This window comes from Oryzias melastigma, linkage group LG24 (genome assembly GCF_002922805.2).
Source record: "Oryzias melastigma strain HK-1 linkage group LG24, ASM292280v2, whole genome shotgun sequence".
NCBI classification, from domain to species: domain Eukaryota; kingdom Metazoa; phylum Chordata; class Actinopteri; order Beloniformes; family Adrianichthyidae; genus Oryzias; species Oryzias melastigma.
The window spans coordinates 10,787,543-10,811,786 of record NC_050535.1 but is presented as its reverse complement, the minus strand read 5'-3'; the positions used below and the strand labels follow the sequence as shown (position 1 = coordinate 10,811,786).

At 39.3% G+C, this 24,244-nt stretch overlaps 1 protein-coding gene across 1 annotated transcript; it reads left to right on the top strand.

Annotated features, from left to right (window-relative positions):
- Positions 1-8,466: 8,466 nt before the first annotated feature.
- On the top strand, positions 8,467-23,715 carry kcnk10a (potassium channel, subfamily K, member 10a). The gene is made up of 7 exons (XM_024291959.2): positions 8,467-8,670; positions 11,801-12,186; positions 14,057-14,174; positions 15,373-15,533; positions 17,550-17,742; positions 18,121-18,263; positions 20,611-23,715. The coding sequence occupies exons 1-7, from the start codon at positions 8,616-8,618 to the stop codon at positions 21,280-21,282; spliced, it is 1,728 nt and encodes a 575-aa protein (XP_024147727.1). The 5' UTR covers positions 8,467-8,615; the 3' UTR covers positions 21,283-23,715.
- Positions 23,716-24,244: the final 529 nt, after the last annotated feature.

The following is a 24,244-nucleotide window of genomic DNA, read 5'->3' as shown; positions in this document are numbered from 1 at the left end:
GTTTGCACAAATACTTTTTTTGCTGTGATGGCAGGTCACGGCCTCCGTACTGACACAGTCTAATTAATTTGTTTACTTGATGGAAATATTTGGTTGGATTGCACTAAATTGACATTATAATGCTAAAATATCTCCAGGATCCACTGATGAGGCTAACCCAATGGGCATTTTGTTTTTTTGTCTGTTGACTCCTGACAAAATCCCTTCATTTGGACTCAGTGACCCACAATTACAACTAAAACTAAAGTCAATTAAATTGCTAAATAGTCAACAATAGAAACTTTCCAGATTCAACTGGGCTGCTGTGTTAACCCAATTAATACCGATAAAGTTTTATTCAATACCTGAGTTCTGTAAGGTTCCCTGTCCTGCAGAAGTTGCAGGTTAAAGGTCAGGTCACTTAGAAAAGCATTTGTGGTTTCTTCGTCCTATTCCCTCCTCCAGGATCAACCAGCACACACTTTTTACACAAACGTCTACATCGTCAGCGAGCAGCCGTGCGGTGACGACTTGGAAACGCTGCTCGCATTAATCGGCTCTTTTGAAGTACGGGGGAGACAAATGCGCCTGGTAACTTCATGGCTGGCGGAGCTGCGGTAGACACACACATTCATCTTCTCTGCTTTTTAATATTTTCTTGGGATTGCAGTCTGCCTGCAGACTCGTGACACAAATTAGAAAATGAATAAAAACACCAAACCGCTAAATCTTCGAGTTTTATTAATTATGAGCCTCGCTGTGCTGTCACTGCTCATCTGATTGCTTATTAACCACACACACATGCCTACATGTGTGCATGCAGGCATATGTGTATGGTTAATATTTGTGTGTACCTGATGGTTAAATCTACTTTTTTAAAATTATTATTATTGGTCATATGAATGTTTTTATTATTCTTTGTGTCTGCTTATACTTTTTTTTTTTTTTTTGCATCATGACATCTCAACAGGGTAGAACTCCTGGAGGAAGTGGGTTATGCTTTTGTTAGGCCTTAATTCATCCAGTCCATGTGGAACGAGCGCCCTCTGCTGGTACAGTTTTGTATGTAGATGTTTTTGCATCAAAGGTTCGAGGGTTACATCTGCTGGTCACTTGGTGGTACTACATGAAAACCAGAGCGAGTGTGACATTCTCCCAGATCTGAAAACTTCATTAAATTTAAAATGCACATTTATTTATTTATTTTGGGGCTAAGAAAATTAATTTTATTGACAATTTTACTTAAGTAGAACTTTTGGACCCTCTACTCTGGTCCACTGATTATCCAGCACCTCCTCATGAGAACAGACACCAGAAACTATCACACTGTAGAGAGCAGCTTTATAACTGTATCAAAGCAAAACAGTAAAAAATAAATAAATAAATAATACATGACTTGTAAAAAAACACAAAAAAATCACTTTTAGTCAGTTTAAGTAATAACATTTTCACGATTCATATATTTTAAGCCCTTTTAACTTACAAATTGCAAAAATAAAGAACATTTTTCAAATTAAATTGTTTTGACTGATGTCAAAGTTGGTGCTTCTCTTTGTTAGCAAATTTGAGCTGAATTATACATTTGTAAGATATTTGTTTTCAGTTTATAGAGTTGAGTTTCTGTCACTTCAAGTTCTTAGAGAAATACTTTGAGGACAAATATGTTTTTAACATGTTATTTTGGCATTTTTTGCATAATAGAGGACAAACATGAAGAAAATTAAGCTCAAATTTGTATTTCTAAATATTTCTTCATTTAAATTGTTGTGAATTAGGAGCAGACAAAAAATGTGTTTGTTAAAGATTGTATTTGTGATGCAATTTTCTACCTCAGAAATGGTCTCTTTTCTGACATTTTAGGGTTAAATATTGAACAGTGAAACGTCTTTCAAAGAAAACGATGATGTTCATTGGTCTGTGACTTCTGCTGACGAACCAGAGAGTAGCAGAGTCACTCTGCAGTCTGCACAAGTCCAATCTCAGCAGAACAGCTCTCTTTGTTCTTGAAAAATGCTGCAGGGTGGAACATCTGCACATTAGAAATGAGAAATGTTGAGGTACAGCACAGTGTTTCCTTAACCCTCCTTTTACCAGCAAACACACAGAAATGTCAATTTTTACCCTGTGGGAAAGGTTTATGTTCAAAAAGTGCTTTTATTTCAAATATAATTGTGTTGAAGTCCCTCTCCATTTTGATCTATTCTGAAAGTTTTTCAGTTATGATTGTAGACAAAATCTAAAAATTTGTGTCGTTTTCTAGGACATAGCTTCTGTGGAGCGGCCAGAGTATATCAGAAATTTGCCTCTGACTTCTGAGCGGGACTATTGGCTTGGAGCAACTCCGCCCCTCTTCCCCTCCTCATGGCTGAGAGCTTAGAGCAGGGAGCTTGTGGTCCGCTCAGTTTGTTTTTGACGACACATATGACCTCTTTTCCAATTGCATTTTGTTTATCTGCTCCTGATTTGCAGCAAATTGAATAGAGAAATACCCAGAAGTGCAATTTTAAGCTTAATTTCCTAACATAAATCCTCCATTGTGAGAAAAGAATGCCACAAGAACATGTTAAAAGCTCAATTTTCATCAGAGTGGGTCTTTAAGATTCATTTTGTCACTCTCAAAAGTTGAATATTATTGAGTTGATTTTCTAACAAAACAATTTGCTTCTCTTACCAACGCTTGGTTTCATTTTTTTCACAATAAAACTAAAGATTTCAAGTTTATGGCTATAATATAATGTAATTCTTTGTACATGAATTTAATATAGTATAGTATATGTAGAAAAACTAACTTACTTCAACATTATATGCAGAGAATGAACTGAGAAAAAAATGGAATTTGTGAAAAAGCTCAAAGGAAAAACTAAAATGCATGAAAATGTTAACTAATAAAGTGATAACTTATTATTTTTTGAAAACATATCCTAGAGGGAAAAAAGCATAGGGATGACTGATGGCGTACACTGTTTACTATTTGGTCCTTTTACTTGAAATTAATACCTAAAATATTACTAAAAAAAATCCAATTGAATTTTTGTAATTACTGATCAGAAGGTCAGCTTGTTTGCATTCATTTACTTGACTCCTCTAGCTTTCCTTTGAAATATTTATACTGAGCATTTGTTCTGTACAAAAAAAAGTAGATTATTTGTGTAGTTATGACGGAATTTTTAAAAAAATCTAAAGTTAGAAGACATTTGGTTTTATGTAGCATTCTATTCAATCCACTCAAAATTTGACAATTTAATTTTTTTATTATTTTAATTACAGTTTAAAACATGACACAGCCAAACACATTTTTGGACCCAATATTTTATTTTTAATATTATTTCTTTCTAATTTTCTCAAATTATCTGACAATTTTTTGACATTGAATCATTTCTTTCCAAACCTACAGAATCCCCTTTGGAGTTCCAGGGTTGCTGGAGCCTATCCCAGCTACTGGTGAAGGTGGGGCACACGATGGTTATGTTGAATGGCCACACGCACACCAAGAATCACCAACGTGCCCGTGAAGCATGTTTTTGGACTGTATGAGAAAACCGGAGTCCTGTGAGAAAAACCCACGCATGCAGGAAGAGAACATAAGTACGCACAGAAAGAACCCACCTGGGATTTGAGCCAGTCTGCTAGCTGTGATGTAAAACACTGTTCCACAGCTCTCTTTAATACAAAAAAAATAAAAAAATAAAAAAACTCCTAAAAGAACACGGTAAACATATGAGACTCAGTAAATGTTATTTATTGGCATATATCTGAAGAGCTTTGGGCCGAGTATAGACCCTTGGGGAACCCCATATATAATCTTTAATCCCAGAAATCTAGTTTAATTCTAAAAATGTTCCTCATCACTCAAAAATATGGAGCAATGACTTAAACGTTGTGATATTTCTGTCAGAGTGTTGGAACACCCATAATGCAGGAGCAAAGGCTCAGTGATATAAACTTAAACATTTAATAAATTACCCACAGCAGACAAAGCAGGACCAATGACTCTTTGTTTTCTTCTTCTTCCTCTTCTTCGCTTGTCAGTATTTTTGACAGTATGTTTTAAACAATAAAAAGTCTGTTATATTAAACATTTTGTATAGATCAATCTTTAATTGACTTTCACTTTCTTCAATGGTTTTATTTATCATTGTATTCATAGATTTGGCAAAATTAAATTGGTGAAATGCAGTGATGTGCAGTCAGGTTAGGCAGAGCCTCACCAGCAGAATATAGCTTAAAAATGCATTAATTAAATAAAATGATTATACTTTTTAAAATAAAAAATAAAATGTTACTTTTTTTAGACATGTCTTTTCTATGATTACCTTTTTCTGTGTGGCTTTTCAACGTTTCTTCAGTAAAAAAAAGTAGCAAATTTACGAGTTTCCTGTTCAAATACACCAAACAGAGCTGGGTGAGGCAGCTGTAGCCCCGCCTTCCCAGTTCCGCTCACACTGACTGTAACAGCGGCTGACGCATACGCTGTATTGTTTCTGTCATTCTATCATCATGTAGCAGGATGAAATGGGCTGCACCTGCTACACAGGTGTTGGCAATCCTCTGGATTGCCAAAAGGGTGTGGTGGAACTAATAAAAGGCAGAGTTGCTTTGTGCTTGCACACTGCACTCTGACGAGGGGATGCCGCACTGTGCTACAGGTTCCAGGCCCAGTCAGTGGGGCACCTGAAACCCGGTGTATGGACCTGTAGCACCAGGGTCCCCTCTCCACTGCACCCTGAGAGCATAGGATTTGGCAGGACAGACGGACAGACAGACCGTGAGCCCCTGCTGCTTTGCCTGGTTTGCTTTGCCTGGTTTGCTTTGCTTGGTGTCACCCTGCCTTTATAATAGCTTTTATTCTTTATGTGGTTATGTTTGGTGCCTGATTGCTGTCTTGACTAGCCACTACTTGGACACTGGAGCCTCAAACCTTTTACCTCCCCCTTCCTGGTTGGCCTCTACGCAGACGGAAGGATGCTCGGGGAGGGACTACTTCGCGTCTGACTACTGGACCAGGGAGCCTTTGTTCCACTGGACCCTGGATTTACTGCAAGGGTCATTGCCCCGCCTCAGTCAACAAGCCACTGCAATGTCCAGAAGCATGCAGTGATGCTCCATGTTTCGGCTGAGGCGAACAGTCATTATCCAGGGTTGTTGGGACAACATCCATTCGAACCACTTTTAGTCTTGTGTACTTGTGTATCTTTTTTGTATCTTTTTTAATCTGTTTTTAGAGCCAGCCCCCTGCAAGAACTGGGTTTTACGGTGGTGGAGGGACCCACGTCTGCTGTGATCCCTGGGTTGGATTCCCCCGTCCCTTCACTGTTTGTGTGGAATTGTGCATGTGTGTGGGGTGATTTTTGTTATTTTGGGTATCCCTCCCCACCTGTTGACCTGGTCTGGTAGGTGCAGGGAGGCTGAGCATATTTTAATTGTAAGAAATTATATATTTTAAAACTCCTAGAACTGCGCCCGTGCCGTGTGATCCTGCAGTTATAAATCTTAGTGTGTCCAATACACCCCGTACCCTAACTGCTAGTGTTGACACACTCATAAAATACCCTTTATTTTGAAACGACCACATTTGCTTATCTCTTGCCATCTGTCTTATTACATTGGTTCCAGTTTGTGACTCATTTAGTCTTTATCTGCTGAAAATGCGCTTTAAAAACACAATAGGGCGCTGGTGAGCCCAGAGAATGTGACACTGCGGCTAAAGAATAATAGAATTAGCGGCAACAAGTCAAGTGCAGTCGTCCAGTTACTCTTTAATTTTGTTTAGCCTCAATTTGTAAATAGAGAATTTTGTTTTTAAACCCTTAAACTTAAGAATTTGTTTAGACACATCATTGGTAGTGATCTACATTGAGACAGACTTTTAACACTGAATAAAGAAAAAGGAGACTCCTACGAACGGGTTATCCGCGAGTTTCTTCACATGGATCAGCACACAGACTTCATTTGTAGCAAAAGTCAAGACAATAATGATCTTGGGGATTTTTTTTTTCTATACTACAGTTTGTAAACAGAAGAAAAATACTGAAATGAAATTTTAAACACACTCTAACTGTTGTCAATCAAATGAATAACCTGGTCTCTAGGGTTTATATGTCTGTAAATCTGACTGACAGTGGTTTTACTCTCCACTTCCTGGTCTGCCTCCCTCTGACAGCTGTAACCCATTCTCCCTCATCAAAACTTACCATTTTTCTTCCACTACCTGCTGGATGGTTTGCATACTTAAGCTATCTGTAGCTTTCTGGATTTCTCTGCTTCTGAAATCTCCTGGGAACCAGCCCCGTTCACCTATGATACACCAGACCTGTTCCATACAACAGATGGCATTTATTCATACGTCATCTCTAATGCCACTTATGGTACCACACTTGTGAGCAATTAAAAAGCACTCAGCATCAAGTGAGAGATAGTCCATGCATCCATCTTCCTCCAACAATCTAAGCAAAGATGCCCAGACTTCCCTCTCCCCGACCACTTCCTCCAGCTCCCCCGAGGGGACCCTGAGGTGTTCCCAATCCAAGCGACAGACATATTCTCTCCAGCATGTCCTTGGTCTTCCTCGGGGCCTCCGCCCAGTGGGATGTGCCCAGAACACCTCACCAGGGAGGCGTCCAGGAGGAATCCAGACCAGATGCCCGGGCCACCTCAACTGGCTCCTCTCAATGTGGAGTAACAGCGGCTCTACTTTGAGCTCTCTCCGGGTGACCGAGCTTCTACTTGTTGTCGGAATCTTGTTCTTTCGGTCACGACCCAGAGCTCATGACCGTAGGTGAGTAATGGAACAAAGATCGACCGGTAAATTTAGAGCTTTGCTTTTGGGCTCAGCTAACAACAGACGCCGCTCCAATCCGCCTGTCCATCTCACGCCCCGATCTTCCCTCACTGGTGAACAAGACCCTAAGATATTTAAACTCCTCCACTGGAGCAAGAGCACTCCACCCACCAGGAGAAGACAAACTTCTATACCTTTTTCTGGTCAAGAATCATGGCTTCAGACTCAGGACAAACCTAGCATCAGACTGAGTCAAACTCTGCTTTAGTTTAATGTTAAAGCCCCTCTTTTTTTTTTTTTATCTGTTAAAAGCATTCCCGGTGGTCTTTTAGTTATGATTATGCCGTTTTTAGTCAAGCACCCCCCTCCCTAGTTTCTGGAGAGCAGCTGGGGTTTTGCCTGCAAGTTGTGGGTGGGACCATTGGCATATAGCAACCCCGCCCCACTTCCCCTTATACATCTGTTTATGTGCTCTCCTGCTAACTTACCCCAGGCTCCCACGGCAAGCGCTTCGGCTCCGATGCGACCGCCGGAATCTTAACGTAACATTAAAAGTGCAACATTCCACTGCATACGATCGCATCCAGCTTGTGCGATCTGGCCTCTCTGGCACTCCAAACCCGTTTCGTTGGGTTCCAATTTTCGCCGGACGACGGAACTGAGTCGCAGCGCTTTTTGTGAAGTTTGGGCTATTAACGACCTAAATCCTAATAAATGGTGAGTTACCGCGTGAACCTATGTGAGTTCGGAGTTCTGCAAGATTGGCAGAAGAGTCTGTGGATGCAACCATCTGCCGTAGCTAGACCACTCCCATGTCGCATCAGAGCCGTGAGGTTTACCATGGGAGTTTGGTGTTAGTCTTTCATTACCAGTGAAACAAAATTGGCGAGCAATATTGCAGCTCTCAAGCCATGCAATTTTGATCCAGATATCAGATCAGAAAAGAGAAATAAACACATACACAGATTTATTTGTTTGCAAGTGGATGCATCGGAGTGGAGCAGAGCAGGGAGCTTATGGCCCACCCAGAGTATGTTCTATATCACAAATGTGCTCCTTTTGAAAGAAAATTTTTTCATCTGCTCCTAATAAACAACAGTTTGAATAAAGATGTATGCAGAAATGCAATTCCGAGCCAAAATGTTTATATTTTGCATCATCAGACAAATCCAACAAGAACACCAAAAACGCTGTTTTCATCTTTAAATTAGGATTTTTCAAAGTTATCAATTTTGAAAGCATTCAATTGTCTCAAAATTGTCCTCAAACTATAACCTTCTGACTGTTTAAATGTTTTTGGTAAATTAATAACTAATCTAGACAAAAAAAAAACATGTTTTAATATTTTATCTCCCTAAAACTTCTAAATTGGTTCATCTTTTATCACAATATTATCTTTTTTTTTACCATACATAAATCTGATTTTTATTTTAGCTTTGTAAGAATTTTTTGTGTCAAAGCATTAGTTATGAAAAAAACTTACAAACTATTTTTGCTTTATATTTTTTCTTTTGTGAGTTTAAAATAAAGTTATAAACTAAAACACTAAAAGCATGAAGTAAATATTCTACCAGATTTTATTAAAAATATGCAAACTAACAAGGTATTTTCCTCATGTGTGGCTTTTTAATAACACGCAGTGACATCAGTGACTGCGTTTGTCAACTGTCTGGTGGCGCCATACATCAGCGAATTTTGGCCCCTTTGGCTTTCCATACAGAAGCGCAGACACGAGCAGGGAGGATGTGTTTTCATGTGATGCTCAGACTCTCCGCGGTTAGAGTCTGACGGGATTGACTCCAACATCAACAACTTCAGCTGTTATTCATCTTTGGCATTTAGAATAAAGAGAGAAAAGATGAAGTTTCCGACGGAAAACCCAAGAAAACCAGGAAACATGAATCCTCCACCAGGTAAGATTCTCTGCTGTCACGTTCATTCCCGCGCAGTTATGACAGCAAACGTGGTGATGCTGCGAGCATAACAGCTGATTGATTGAACCATGGATTGATTGGTGTGATTTGCGCACCATCGTTGGTGCTGAGTTTGAGGGGTTGCGCTGCAGAGGAGGAGGAGGTGGAGGAGGTGGTGCAGATGCAGCACGCTGAAGTTGTCGCGCTGCAGCTGCGGGCTGTGCGCGCATCCCGCACGGCGGAGGCTCGATATTCGAAAAATTCAGCGCGTGCGAGATGCGGTGCAAAAGCCTGCGCGATCATGACCTCATCCCGCACATCGTGCATGGGTGTCACGTACGCGCACAGCTGCGGCATGTCCTTCCTCGCAGCAGGTGCTCCGGCACTCCATCATCAGGTGCTGCGATGTTTGTCTCCATCATCTTCATCAGCTGAGGACCAATCGGAGGTTCTGCCGCATCCCAGTCAGGATTTGGGCAGTTTCTTGGAATGTTTGACTTTTTTTCTAGAAAAGAAAAAAATATTGACTCTAAGGTTGGTCAAAAAAGGTTAGTTTGAGGCCTATCAAGTTCAAACTCCATCATCTTCTTATGGTCTGGTATTCATTCGTGTTGGAATTTAATTTAAAGAGCCGTCCCACAGAGTTGGAATCATCCAAAACCGTTTGATATGAAACGGTTTTCACAAGAACCAATAAAGCCAAGCACAGCTCGTGGAAACAACCCCACATCATGATACCCCTTCCTCCAAATTTAACCCTCCCACCCATGCTGTTCCCCTGTTAGAGTCCCAGGGTCACCAGACCACGTCTGAGGAACAGTTGGGCAGATAGATAGGATGTCACAGACCCAACACAGTCCCAATGACTGTATAGGAGAACTGGACTGAGAGGGAATTTTGTCTTGTGGAACCAATGGTTACTACGAGGTCCTCACGTCCTGAACAGGAAGTACCCACTGATTCCAAGGTGACAAAATCCCCATAAACTTTTTTATTACTCAGTAACTCTTTTTGTCACAATACCCATTATTTGTTTATTTTTTTTAACATCTTCTTGCTTAATCCGAGTTTATTTTTTTGTGGTATTATTTCTTTATTGCAAGCTATTCAAGTTGTCAATCGGGTGACTCAATAAAAGTATGTGGCTTCACGTTGCACTTCCAAAATATTTGATTGACAGATTCTGCAGAACGGTAAGTGGTAAGGGTGTGGACTTCCAGCAAGCTCACTCCTGATTGGTGAGATCGGTTGCCATAGAAATGGTGACTCGGACCAATCACTGCTTAGTGACAGTGTCTGGTTCCAACCTCTTTAGGTTGGAGCCAGTAGTAAACCATTATTTATGGATGACATCACACTCACTCAGTCCAGTTTTCATATACTGTCAACATGCAGTCAAACCTGGAGAGTAAACCTGACTGAAAAATGGCGGAGTGCTCCCGTGATTGCACAATCACCCTGAGAAAGTCACTGTCAAAAAAATGTCCCCTTTAGGTCAGTTTTCCCGCCCTGGAGCAGGTGGATACAGATGTTCTCACTCAATAGTATTTAAGGTTAAAGAGGGGGCAGGACGGTATTCACCTCAGAGGTTGTAGGAATCTACTATGAGGATTTTATTACTTATTTAATTCTTATACATTGAAGCAGCGGTATATTGCTGACAAGATGTTAATTAAATGATCTGTATTACAGTTACATGATGGAAATCTTAAGCTTACAATGACATAAGTTCATAATTTTTCTCGTCTGTCGTAGTATGACTCTTACCCTCACTACTATTACTGAAGGAGAAAATAAAAATCAAGTATTTGACAGTCATAGATTCTGTTGAATTGCTCTACTTTGAGTTTGGTCAATAATGTTCATCCCAGATAAACTTAAACTCTTAAGGACATAATTTAAAAATAATCATGAATCATGTTCCTCAAAGACCTGTTGCCTCTACTTGAAGAAATTCTGCCTTGTCACACGTTATCTGCACTAATGTCACCTGTTTGAACTGGTTATCTGTAGAAAAGAGACATCCTTAAACAGTCAGACTGCAACCCCTCCGCCAAGACCAAAGAGCTGTCAAAGGACACCATGAAAAATACAGTTCACCTGATTGAGAGTGGAAGTATCATGATTTAGGTTGATTTTCTGCAAATGGGACAGGATGAATGATATGTATGAAGAAAATGATTAAAGATTTTGGGCAAAAAGCACCTTCTATCATTGAGAGCATTGACTACACAACATGTCTGGATCCTCCAGCATGACAATGATCCCAAACACATCCACAAAGTGGCTGCTCAAAAAGAATTTCCTGCTCTTGAAAGGTCTTGGCAGTCTTTGGACCTCAATCCAAAAGAGAATTTGAGAACTTTTTCTAGTTACATACCAAGAAATTAATTTGGGAAATTTTTATTTGTATTAAATCAAAAGTTTCACTGAAGTTGCATTTTTTAATCCAACATTTAACCAATAAAGTCCCATTAGGATCTCTCTTTTAAGGGAATCCTGGCCAAATTAGTACAAGACTCAAGCCATATGATTCAATTAAAATAGTAATAAAGAAATATATTTTAAAAAATACATAATAAATAAATAAATATGTAATTATTATTGTTTATAGATAATAAAATAAATAAATGAACAATGTAAATAAATAAATAAAAACAACAATCTCTTAGTGAATTCATTTCTCGATCATCGAATGGGATTTGACAAGAAAAAAAAAAGGAAAATCACAAAGTCAAATTAATATTTTTTTTTACAATTCATGTATTTATTAGTGATTATATTTATTTGATTTTTCACCAAAATGAAATAGTTTGTTGTCAAAAGTTTTGATTAGTGTTAATTTTCTCTGTTTCCTTTTCAATGATCCAGAATTTCTTAACAATTTTTAAAGTTTTTTTGGTACATTCGCTGTTTTTTCATTAATTTGGAGTTCAGTTTACATTCCTGAACTGATTTTAAAGCTTTATTTTAGTTCATTTTAAGAAATCATATTATGTTTTTTTTTATTTTCTTGCATCTTCATCTTCATTTCCAATGCTCTTTTTCAAAGTTTTTCCTTGAACAAACTTCTGTAAAATCCTCTCTTCAGGAAAAAGTTCGATCATCCAGATGACCTTTCTTGTTTCAGTGGCTGTTCAGACCAACCTGGTCCCCCCGAAGAAGGTCCAGCCCGGCATGCTGCAGTCCAGTTTGGTCCATGCCAGCGTGGCCACCATGCAGAACCCCATGGGCTGCGTTCTGCCGCGCCTCTCCATGGCCTCACGGCCCGCCAGCATGGTGGCCAGCATGGAGGTGGTGGCCGATGGATCTGCGCCTTTCACCATCATGAAGCCAAAGACCGCCTTAGCTGTGTTCGTGGTGGTGGTGGCCTACCTGGTGGCGGGTGGCTTGGTGTTCCAGGCGCTGGAGCAGCCTTTTGAGAACAACCAGAAGATCACCATCACAGCAGAGAAGGCGGCCTTCTTGCAGAAACACCCATGTGTATCTCAGGAGGAACTGGAGGCCCTCATCAAGGTAGGAGCAACTTCTGGTCGATACTCGTGGGTCTCTGGAGAGACTCAGGTCGGCTGAAACTTAAGCCTCAAATCGATCTGAAGGCACTTAAGCAGAAGACAGGTTCTCAGCCTGCAAGTTGGAAATAAAACACCTGAAGTCCTGTGGAGAATTGTCCTAATCAGTCTGGTAAAGTGTTATGAAACAGCATGCACAGCTCCCTCTGCTGACAGTAATGTTCCTAATTGGATTATCTAAGCATGCAGTGGTGGTGAGGGGAAGGGTGGGGAGGGAGGTCTGTCAAGTTGCTCACTTTAGGATTGAGCAACAAAACGCAGCAAACTGCCAAAACAGTCTTACAAAAAAAGCCGTGTGTCGCGTAATAGGTGTCAGGATTGGATAAGATGTGCTTATAGATCCAGATTTACAGCCAGTTTAACAAATGAGCTCCATCACTGGAGGTTTTTGGAGCAACATTTCCTTTCTTTGTCTTCTCCTGTGTGATGAGCAGTTGTGAAACTACTCTGCAAAAATGTGAATCTGCAGTACTTGGTACAGAATCCTTATATAAGTGTTTTTTTTTAAATATAAAGATACCACATAATGGACACAGTTGTGCTCTATAGAAAGTGTTATTATTGAAAACCTTCACAAGCAATCATCAATAATAAAAAGCTGTAAAAAGATTGAGTTTTACTCAATAACTTTGGTTTCGGTCATGACTGTCCTTACTGTTGTTGGTTATGGGCTGATCGCTGAGGAAAAAACTAACAGAAAGACAGCTGGTCCACAAAACTAAATCAGGGTCACAGGCAGAGGTCAATCAGGAGCATAGGATCATCCTAGACGAGATTAGAGTTGTCAGGGTCCTGGCGAGGGTCAGGGCAGGCAGCAAGCAAAGAAGATCAGATCCAGATAGAAACGCTCGGCAGGCAGAGTGGCACAAACAATACTTCGCACTGAGTGAGGATCAGTGATCAGCAGAAGTAAACTTTAGCCAAAAGTGATCATCAGCACAGTAGTAAGTAGTTGTAGCCAAAATCGATCAATAATGATCACCCATGATTAGGTGATCCACATGTAATCCGCAGTAATCTTATTTGAACAGTAAGATGATCCACTGTAATTATTAGTTGTGATCAACTGTTTTCTGGTCGTTAGATGTGATCAACAATCCTCGATAGTGATCTAATGTGATCAACCACCTATAATCCTTAATGATCACCAGGAATCAGCTGGAATCTTAAGCAGCTGATTATTTTTAATAATCACTATTTGAAATGACAATTCAACAGTGATAAATTGTGATCGGTTTCGATCAACTACATTAAAAAGTTTTTATTTTTATTTTGCTCTAGTGTTTCCTCAGCAAAAGAGTTTTTAAAAGGAAAACCAAGAAAAAAAAAAAGATTCCAAAAAAGTATTAGTTATATTTTGCAGGTACTCCCTTGTATAAGATGTACAGTCTATAACATCCCCTCATGAAGAGCTTCCGACATGCCCTGTTCTGTACCTCCTCCATAGACAGCAGATCTTTTCTCTGCCAGATCCCCTCTTGGCACTCGTGAGGGTGAAGCAGCTTGATGGACTTTCTACTAATCAGTTATTGATTTGGGCAGCAAGGTTGATAATGGACGGCGTGATGCAGAGATGCAGCAGATGAGAGTGGAGAGCTGCTGTGGATCAGTGCCAGCCCTGTTTCTTTTCAGTAAATAATGACTCAGTGCATTGCTTTTGTTCATCTACGCTAGTGTTTACCCGGATCAAATTATTCGAGACTGTTGTACTTGATTCATCCACCAGGAACAGCAGAGTCTAACGAAAGTGTCTTATTTTTAAAAAATCTGTTGACAAATAACCAACATTTTCTCTTTTCTGTTTGTCTTCACAGCACTCAGTGGAGGCGGTCAATGCTGGAGTGAACCCTGTCGGAGATACTTCCTACAACTCCAGCCACTGGGATCTGGGAAGTGCCTTTTTCTTTGCTGGAACAGTTATCACAACTATAGGTACAGTAGTGACATCACAGCCTCAGATCTATGACATCAGCTCAGAACTCACCTAGAAGATTTGTTTAGACCTAAAATCTGCAACCGAAATCGCATGTGGCTCTTTTCATTTGAAAAAGAGGCCTATTTTTTTGATTGTGAGGCAAATTAATCAAAAACAAAACTGTCAAACTTTATTCAAGTCATTTTGCACAAACATTTAAAGAATAATACGTATCATTCCACCAGGCTCTTGACTACAATACCCACAATGCTCCTACAATCAATCAAGCGCTACAACTTCGTAGTCGTACTAAAACTTTTAGACAGAGCGCCGTAAACAAAGGAACTCAAGGTCAGTGAGCACAATCAGGATTCATATATGCCAGATTAGAAAGCGACTGTTTCAAGGGTTTTATTTGCACCATTTGGTCCGAAAAACACAGTAAGGGCTCATTAAGTAGCTCTGAATTATTTCTACATAGATAAGTTTGTGAATTTCTACCAAAAACTATAAAATAAACTGTATATAGTCATTTTTTAAACTACTGGTGACATTAAACTTCCTAATACAACATTTGCTGCATTGAGATGATCCAATGTCTTTTATTTTGAAAGGGAGTCATATCAAAAGTTATGACTGCATATTTAGAGAAAAGGCTATTATTCTCATGATGTTTATGTTTCATCCATGCACTAAAACAATAATTTGTTGATTTTTATCATAATAGTAGAAATAGCATTAATACAAAGGAGTGTCTTATGACTTTGTGGCTTCTGCTGAGCTGTGGTTGAAGAGAAATCAACCCGATTGGCTCTTTAAATGTTGAAGGTCGCAGACTCCTGGTTTAGACCATGCAGTCAATCGCCAGAATGCGTTCAGTCCACATTTACATAAATCGGTTATGAGCAGATCTTCGTTTTTAATCAATAATGTTGGACTTATTTTTTTTTTTATCAGGATTTGATTTTTGATCTTATTTAAACAAGACAGAAAAGTGTGAAAAAGTTCATGTCAGTCTAAGAAAAGAGAGTTTTATAAACTAAAAACATCCATAATTATAGCAAAAAATAAAGATCACGGGTTATTTTTAGAGCATAACGGCGAAAAACATTTTACTTCTTGCCACCTACACTTTCTTGATTTATCTTCACCTTACCAGACTACTCTCTATGATCTAATCTTGTCCGAACCTTCCGTCTCCTCTCTCTGCTGCAGGATACGGAAACATTGCTCCCAGCACAGAAGGAGGGAAGATTTTCTGCATCCTTTATGCAATTTTTGGCATCCCGCTCTTCGGATTTCTGCTGGCTGGAGTTGGCGACCAACTGGGAACCATATTTGTCAAAAGCATTGCCAAAGTGGAGAAGATGTTTCGGGTGAGTCACCGAGATAACCAAGTCTGTCTGGACCACAGACTTATAATGTACTGATCAGATCATACCTGACGCCAACCTGTGAGGGCAGCTGTGACTAAGGCACTAAACAAACAGGAAAAACATTTTTTTTGTTTGTTTGTTTTGTGGCAGCAGGTCATAGAACTCATTTGTCCTTCAACTTTGAGTCGCTTTCTCCAATGGTTTAGGGTTTGGGATGGGGTGTTTGAAAACGATCTCTAAATTTGACTTTCAGGTCAGAAGAAGGTAACTTCTATTTAAAGCCTCAGAGCACTAATTGAGTAAGTTTGTGGTTAAAAAGACTGCAGAGTCACCAAGTCGAGTCAAATTTCTTTAGAAGTCAATCAAGTGGAGTCCAGAAGTTAGAAGGTTGGGTATATTTAGAAAGAAGCTGTCAGTGAGGCTGTCGGTCAAAGACACAACGTCTTTGCAAATGGAACCAAACGTACCAATGATAGTACTTAAGGAGGAATTAAAAATGCAAGACCTAAAAATATGCAAGGTACTGTACTTTTAAAATATAAAACAGTGATTTATTTTTAGATAGAGTTAAAAGAAAGAAGACTGAACAGGCAAAAAAGGGAGAGAGAGACACAAGGAAGAGGAAATAAGTACATTCGGCATCAGAGGAAAACATTTTGCAAGAAAAGTCTAGAAATCAGGCCAAAAAAAGAGAATCCAGTTCAAGTGGCTGAATCATAATGCTGTCGAATTTAAAGAAAGTATGCTTTCCCAAAAAACATTTTATTATTTAAGTTGGTTTCAAGTCATATGTGCTTGTAGACCAATTTTTGGAGCTTTCTTGGATCTAACTTTTGTTCACAAAGGACATTTTACCCAATAGCTCATCATCACTGAAGCCAAGACTCTTCTGATGAACCAAAACAGAACTTCCAGAATAAAAATAGAAAGGATAAGATAATAAGGAGTAGGGTTCGATTTCTTCCCTCTGAACAGAAACACAGACTAGCAGAGATTTGTAAACAGGCTGGAGAGTATGTGGCCATATTTTTTGCAGCTTCAAGTGAAACTATTCCCCCTATGAGAACTTTACAAGCATCTTTTTCCCTTGAACAGGTGGCCCACTGCCAAACACTAGCATCACAAATGGGTTTTGTGAATGGATCTGTTTCTGTGAGGCTTTTGGTTGTTGTTCAGAGAGGTAAAGTAAGATCAACCTATAAAACAAGGAGTTTGTTTCTTTATTGTTACACACCCAATGGAAGTTATTTGTTTATTGTAAATGAAACATGTTTAACTAAAACACAAAACTGTCTTTACTCGAATACTTGTGAGTAAAGGAAGCTTTTTGTCTCAGGGATACTGTAGATGCAGCACACCCCGTTTTTTTAGCTAGTTTTTTTTTTTTTTTGCAGTTTTTGCCAGGATTTATATTGTGACAAATCCAGCTTAATTTAGAATTTTGTTTGCCTTTTAACACCAGAGATGTTTCCAGTGAGAGCAAAATAACACTCTAAAAAACTACCATAACTCTTCAACTGTTTCACAAATAATTTAATTCCAACAAGCAATGAAGTGAAGAGAAGCAAAGTGTTTCACTTTGGTCGAAAAGCTGCTTTTCTCTGCGTCAAAATCAGTTGGTTTACTTTATAAACACTTAAATTGTTGTAAATCATTGCAAAGCTGCTTTTTTGCGCTTCATAACCTGTTGGAATTACATAAATTGTGTTAATGGTTGAAGAGTTTCAGTACTTCTTCACTGGTACTAAAGTTCCAGAACTTATGAAGCTGGTGGTGAACAAAATGGAAGACAGATACTCCAGAATGCTGGATACTGAGTAATGTAAGTCAGAGCTCCTAATAAAAGTGCAGTTTGAAATAATATGTCTATTTTTAGTTTATATTGTGAGGCTTTATGGGAAGGTTGGACTGTTTTAAAGTTTTTCTGTCTCAGTATTGTGCCTGAGGAGGTGAAGAAGTTTCATAAAGTGTCTCCATAGAAACGAGTCAGTAACCTTTTTTCTTCTTTCCTCCCAGAATAATCACAACCAAATCAGTCAGACCAAAATCCGAGTGGCCTCAACACTTCTCTTCATCCTGGTTGGCTGCATCTTATTCGTCACCATCCCCGCCGTGATCTTCAAACACATTGAGGGATGGACGTGTCTAGATTCTACGTACTTTGTCGTGATAACGCTGACAACCATTGGAATAGGCGACTATGTGGCAGGTGAGTTTAGATTTTTAGTCAAAGAAATGTTTTATTAAATTAAATGTTCTAAAGTCTTCCAATCTGGTGTGTTTAGACCTGATGAGATACACATAATGTAAGCTTTTTGAGTTTAGAGCATATAATTAGAAAAGGGGAGCTTTATCTGACAAAAAACACAGTTATCAGAGACTATGAAAGGCTATAATGGAGCCATGTGGTTAATTCATAGGGAAAATGAACAAACAATTATTTGTTGAAGCTAAATAAAGTTATAAGTACTACTACTGGTATTGTAAATAAGTCAGTCTAATGGATTCAGACTTTCAGTGATATAAATAGTTTGTAGAGACACCAATCTTCAGTCCCTCCCCCATATCTCTCATGTTTTCTTCCCAGGAGGAGACAGAAAGATTGAGTACCGCAAGTGGTACCGACCACTGGTGTGGTTCTGGATCCTTGGCGGCCTGGCGTACTTTGCTGCAGTGCTGAACATGATCAGTGAATGGCTCAGGGTGTTGACCAAAAAGACCAAAGAAGAGGTGTGTTTCCACATAAGGCAGACTAACCAAATATTGATTGTTTCTGTTGGAACCAAAAACAATAGACTGACATTAACCTGTACAAAAGTAAGAGTGGATTTGCACTAGGGTCACTGTACCACGACAGGAACGCTTGACTTCTAAAGTGTTCTTGGTTTGTTCTACACTCAGACATTGCCAAGTCTAATTAATCGAATTGGACACAATACCCATTAGGTGTACTATCCAAATATCATCTAATAATGTATGGCATACCTTATTTTCATACTATCTTCATAGTCAATTTAGTCAAACCCACAAAAGTCTTTGTTTCCATTGTTAGTGGGTGGTAATCTGAAAAAAATTGTACTATTATCCACCATATCACACAGTTCAAGCCCAATATGGTATGTGTTAGTACACCCCAAAACAAATGAAGTCAGACTAAAGAAGCAACTCCTCAAGTACAAGTTACATTTATGAAGTGGATTTGCAGAACTTCTATTTTCACACAAGGGCTAGTATCAGGTTTGATTTTAAACATAAAAAGACATCCATTCATCCATTTTCAAGTCCTGCTCATTCCTATTTGGAGTCATATGGGTGTTGGAGCCTACACTGGTATTCTTGGGTGAAGACAGGATGCAGGTTGACCTGGACAAGTCTCCAGTCCATCACAGGAACGCACAAAGACAAACAAACACACACACTGACATTGAAACCTAAGAGACGATTTAGAATAATCAATTAACCTAAGAAGTATGTTTTTGGACTCAACACAGGAGAACACGCAAACTCCATCCAGAAAGAACCCAACTTGGACTTGAACAAGAGTTGTCTCCCTGTAAAGAAAGAGTGCTAACCACTATATCACCATGCAGCCCCCTCCTTCTTAAACTAAAACCTGTGTAAAAATGAACTCAACCCCTGTTTTTAAAAAAGGTAGATACTGTGCCACCTTGTCAAATATTTGTGCTGTTAAAGAGGGGAAACAAACTGTTGGAATTGACCAACAGCAAGATTGCATCCAAACAAATAGACGAAGACAGTGACCCTCACTCACTTAAAAATATTGATTTGTTGCTGTGGATTCGTTTTATTGTTTCAGTGCTGTTTAAAGACTTCAGGATAGGAGTGTCACTCTTCTGTTTTCAATGATCATTATTTTGCTTCTTTTCTGATTATTGTAGTCATTGGGGTGCCCAAGGTAGAGCGGTGGACCCCTGATCAGACGATTGCAAAATCAGTTCCCGCCCTGCCCATCCATGTGTCTATGTGTCCTTGAGCAAGACACTGAACCCCACATTGCTCCTGGTGGTTGTAGGCTGGCACCAGTGCTTGAGAGCAGAGCCATCGGTGTGTGTGTGTCTGTGTATGAGTGAATTGGGCTAAGACTTTTAAGCACTTTGGATCTTCCAAGGACCAGCTCAATGGCCTTGTGATAGAGTCAAATCCACACCCAAGTCATTCCAAGGACTCTGAAAATGGGACTCAACGCTTGTTTGACACTCAGCATTAAGGGGTTAGATTGGAGGGTTAAACGACCAAATGGTTCCTGAGTGCAGCTCGCTGCTCTCACAGGGGATGGGTCAAATGTGGAGAATACATTTCACACACTTAAGTGTGTAACAGCTAATGGAACTTTAACTCTAAGAATGTGCTATAAAACCATTTACCATTTGTTGCTTCTAGTGGTGGAACTCCTGGTTTAAGTATTGAGAAGGTTGGACAAAGACAACTAAAAACCAGGCCTGTGAACATCCTAGACACAGAGATTGCTTTAGAAGTTTGAAAGTTTTTATGAGAAAACCGGATTAATTTTGATTAAATTTCCGTCTCATTTTCTCAGCATCTTTGATAGCAAGTTCTAGATCAGGGATAAGCAGCTCCAGGCTTCAAGGGCCGCAATCCTGCATATTTTCAACATACCCTGCTTTGGCATGTTCTAATTGGCTGAACACACCTGAACCAGGTAATCAGTCAAGAGTAGGGCTTGGATCTCTGGAAATTATGCAGACACTGTGGCCCTCAAGGCCTGGAGTTGCCTATCCCTGTTCCAGATGACAACACATTTCATGACATTACTCTCTATATTAGGGATTGGCAACTGGACGGTCGCAGTGTCAACATGATTTCTAGATATTAAAGCCCTACTCATGACTGATCACCTGGTTCAGGTGTGTCCAGCCAATTAGAGCTTCCCAGAACAGGGTATGTTGGAGAACATGCAGGAATGCGGTCCTCGATTCCTGGAGTTGCCTATCCCTGCTCTATGTACCAAAAGAACTTAAGAGGTTACTTTTGACCCTTCTATGTCTTAATGTTGTCCTCTGCTTTCCTAAAACCTTTGACACTTGTCTCTATGCAGGTTGGGGAGATCAAAGCTCATGCGGCAGAGTGGAAAGCAAACGTGCGAGCAGAGTTTCGAGAGACCCGAAGACGTATGAGTGTGGAAGTCCATGAGAAGCTCCAGCGAGCCGCCACCATAAGGAGTATGGAGAGGAGACAACTGGGCCTAGACCAAAGAGCTGTGTCACTGGATATGCTGTCCCCAGAGCGGCGGGCCATTTTTAATAGCCTGGACACCAGCAACTACAAGAACTCCTCCCAAGAGAGTATTGACATCAAACTGAACAACCTCCATCTGCAGGGCTCAGAGCACGGCGTTCAACACCACAACCACCAGACCTCGTCTGAGGACAACATCTTCAACCGCCTAGGATCTGTCACTAGACTAGCCAAGCGCGGCAGAAACCGGGACCTGAAGAAGAACATCCCGGACGAGGCTCGACGACCTCACAGCGAGGCCTACACCTGTAGCACACGTCCCTTCGACTGCAGCACAGCTTCTGCTGACGAAGCAAAACTAAAAGTCGAAGGAGAGGATGAGAATGAAGAGAAGCAGTGCAACACTAGCTTGTCTGAATTCTCAATGTTTGTGGAACCCTGTAAGGCTCTGAACGGGTTGATCCAGAAGGAGAACCAGGAGAAGAAGGAGACATTTGTCACTGAAGAGCTCCCCTCACACATGGGCTTATAGACTTTGAGCTCTTTAGGTTTTAAATCCACCATTTGTGCCTTTTTGTGCATGAGCAGAAAAACAACTGAGTTTCTGCAAAGTCATGTCATTACCTGTCCACTACCGATCCAAAAAAACTCAGTGATCCATGGTATGGTGTGTCCACAGGACCTGTCCAGGTATCTCTGCTGGTATAGCAACTTCAAAGCTTAAGGTGGTTCTTCTTGAGGTTTTAGAAGCACTGTGACTGCTGCTGCTGTTGTTTTACATACATATCTATTGTGATTATTTCAATGTTCAGCCCAAAATAGTTGCTCCAAATGTGACAGAAGTAAATACTTCTTGAGAAGGGATCGCCCTACCATTTTGGTAGCTTACCACTTTGCTTGGGGAGATGGGTTTAGATCTAAGCTCTTGATTGAAATAAAACCACCAAATATCTCACCAAACAAAAGTTGAAGACTACTTGTTGGGGATTTTTTTTAACCTAAATAAAACAAAACAAACTGCATTTGCAGATTCACCTCTAACCTTCCATGAACATTTTTGGATGGTTTACCACTAAGCGTGAGGATTTGGTTAAACTGATTTTGGATTTTTTTAAAATGTTATTATTTAGTTTGGTTTGCTTTTACAAAAAAAAAAAAAAAAAAAAGCTTGAGGAAAAATCAAGCCACCAAAAACATGCAGTTGCAACAACTGATCATGGGGGGCAGTGTTGCCCAAAACAAGTGCTAACCTAAAAAAATCATATTAATAATAATAAAAGCACAGAAAAGATAGTCTAGCGGCATCTGTGAGGGGCTTTTATTGTCAAGCACCTTTAGTTCAAAGTTGCACCTCATTTTCTAACATTTTACAGGATTCACACTTTTTTGTACTTGTATTTTTGGTGGCTTTTTAAAAACTTTTGTTTTAATTTTGTGGGACAGTTTTCTGCATCCACAGTGCAGAGAACCACTACAAGTAAACCAGAACTTTTTGTTTACCTGGTTTGTTTGGTCTGCATGCACACTTACAAATTGATGAGACAAAAAAAAGAAACCGGTCCAGACTCAACAGCTTAGTGTGAAAGCACCTTAAATGACAAAAAAAAGAACCTCATCTTAGAAGATTTTGTAAAGAGCCACCCATCAGGGACTTTGAGGTTTTACATCAGTTTGTTTAAGTGTCCTTTAGCAACACGATGAACTGCAGTTTGCCCCCATATCTGCAAATCATCCTTTTATTTGAGAAAAAACAATAAGATGATCAAAAATATCGGAACTGAAACGATGAACGATGCAGTTAAATGACAGGTTGCATGTTTGAGCTGCACGTAAGAACCATAGATTAGTCTGTTGATTTTAGGTGACAGATATCTCTGCCTGCTGCGTGTCACATTGACGAATCATGATCGCCAATAAAACCTCACATCAGACTCAAAAGTCAAACTTTTTCATGGGGAAAACCAATATCACACACTCAACAACATAGCTCAAACAAAGCATGTCAGATACTTTGAAAAAAATTCAAAAGTATTCTGTACAATTTTCTTTTTTATACTTGAACCAACTTGACAATTTTTGCATCACTGCATGAAGTGAAGCTCAAATCCTTAAAATAATTCCATTTTTAAAAATGGGAGGAGCAGAATAACACTGTTGACTTAAATGAAAAAGTTGATCTTTGTGTTCTATTGTAATCATTTTATATTAAGATTTATCATGCAGACTTTTTTGAATGTGTAGCTATTAAAAAAATTAGGAACATGCTGTGCATTGTCCTGAAAAGGACGACTTAGCAGACAGATATAAAATGCCTAAAGGACTGTGACCTCTCTGAGCTCCATCTCAGCCTTTCTTTGCCTTAATTTACTCATCAGGTTTGTCTTTGCTGCATTTATTCTTTGTGAGGTCAATGAGGATCGCTACGTTTTAGGCAAAATCGTATATCAACGAAAGCTGTAATAACGGTGTTATTAAATATATGTTGAAATCACCATCAAGAAAACATTACAAAGTGAATTTGACATTCTTGATTCAGGTTTCATATATTCTCCAATTTACTGAAGGTATCACAAAAAAGGAAATCTGTACAAAAATTGTCATTCGTTAGATGGGATTTGCTGACATCTGTGGTTGTCTGCAGTACTGCATTTTTTTGCACTTCGCAGCTTAATCTGCACTACACCTGGAAGTTTCTACAACATGTGTGACGCCTCTAAAAGAAAATATGATGTATTTCAAAGGTGTTTAAGTTAAAACCCTGAAGAAATAAACAGAAAAAAACGGCATGTTGTCATGTTATAATGCCACCATGTTTGTGGATTTTGTGTCACTTCCCACTTCCAAGGCTCCACATGGCGTGTAATTCTGTTGCTCACGCAGCATGTGCTCTGTACCTGAATGTTTACTATGTTTACTGTATATGTTGTACAAACATTACATTAAATGTGATGACTTTCAGAAAGAACGCTATGGAGTTTGTTCCTTTTTTATCTTGGTAGATCTTACTTATAAAATTTTCAAACATCCCTCCACAATTATAGTATTGAATTGCTTTTATTTTTTTAACACTTTTTCCTGCAAGATTTGGTCAAAAAATTCAAATATCTATGATGAAGTATTGGGGTCAGTTTGCAAAAAAATACAACTTTAAATCTTGTACATTTTTGAGAAAAAAGTTGTAACTGTTAAATTACGAGAATAAAGTTGTATATTTATGACTAAAAAAATAATCTTTTTCTAGGCCTCACATCAGGCTAAATCTATTACCCTTTCCTGTAAATTTACATGTTGTAAATTTATTACTTTAAAAGTTTAAGTAAAAGAGAAAAAGTCATAAAGTTACGAGAAAAAAGTCACAAATAAACGCTCCAAAGTTTGTTAATCTTAGTTGTACTTGAAGATGAAAGATCCATCCATCCATCCATCCATCCATCCATCTTCTTGACCGCTTCTTCCCTTTCGGGGTCGCGGGGTGCCGGAGCCTATCCCGGCTA

What these genes read in the sequence shown, in the direction of transcription:
- kcnk10a (XM_024291959.2), top strand. Translation starts at nt 8,616, where the DNA reads ATGAAGTTTCCGACGGAAAACCCAAGAAAACCAGGAAACATGAATCCT. An exon ending in AACAGTTATCACAACTATAG is followed by an intron (nt 14,175 to 15,372) that starts GTACAGTAGTGA and finishes TCTCTGCTGCAG; the next exon opens with GATACGGAAACATTGCTCCC. An exon ending in AAGTGGAGAAGATGTTTCGG is followed by an intron (nt 15,534 to 17,549) that starts GTGAGTCACCGA and finishes CTTTCCTCCCAG; the next exon opens with AATAATCACAACCAAATCAG.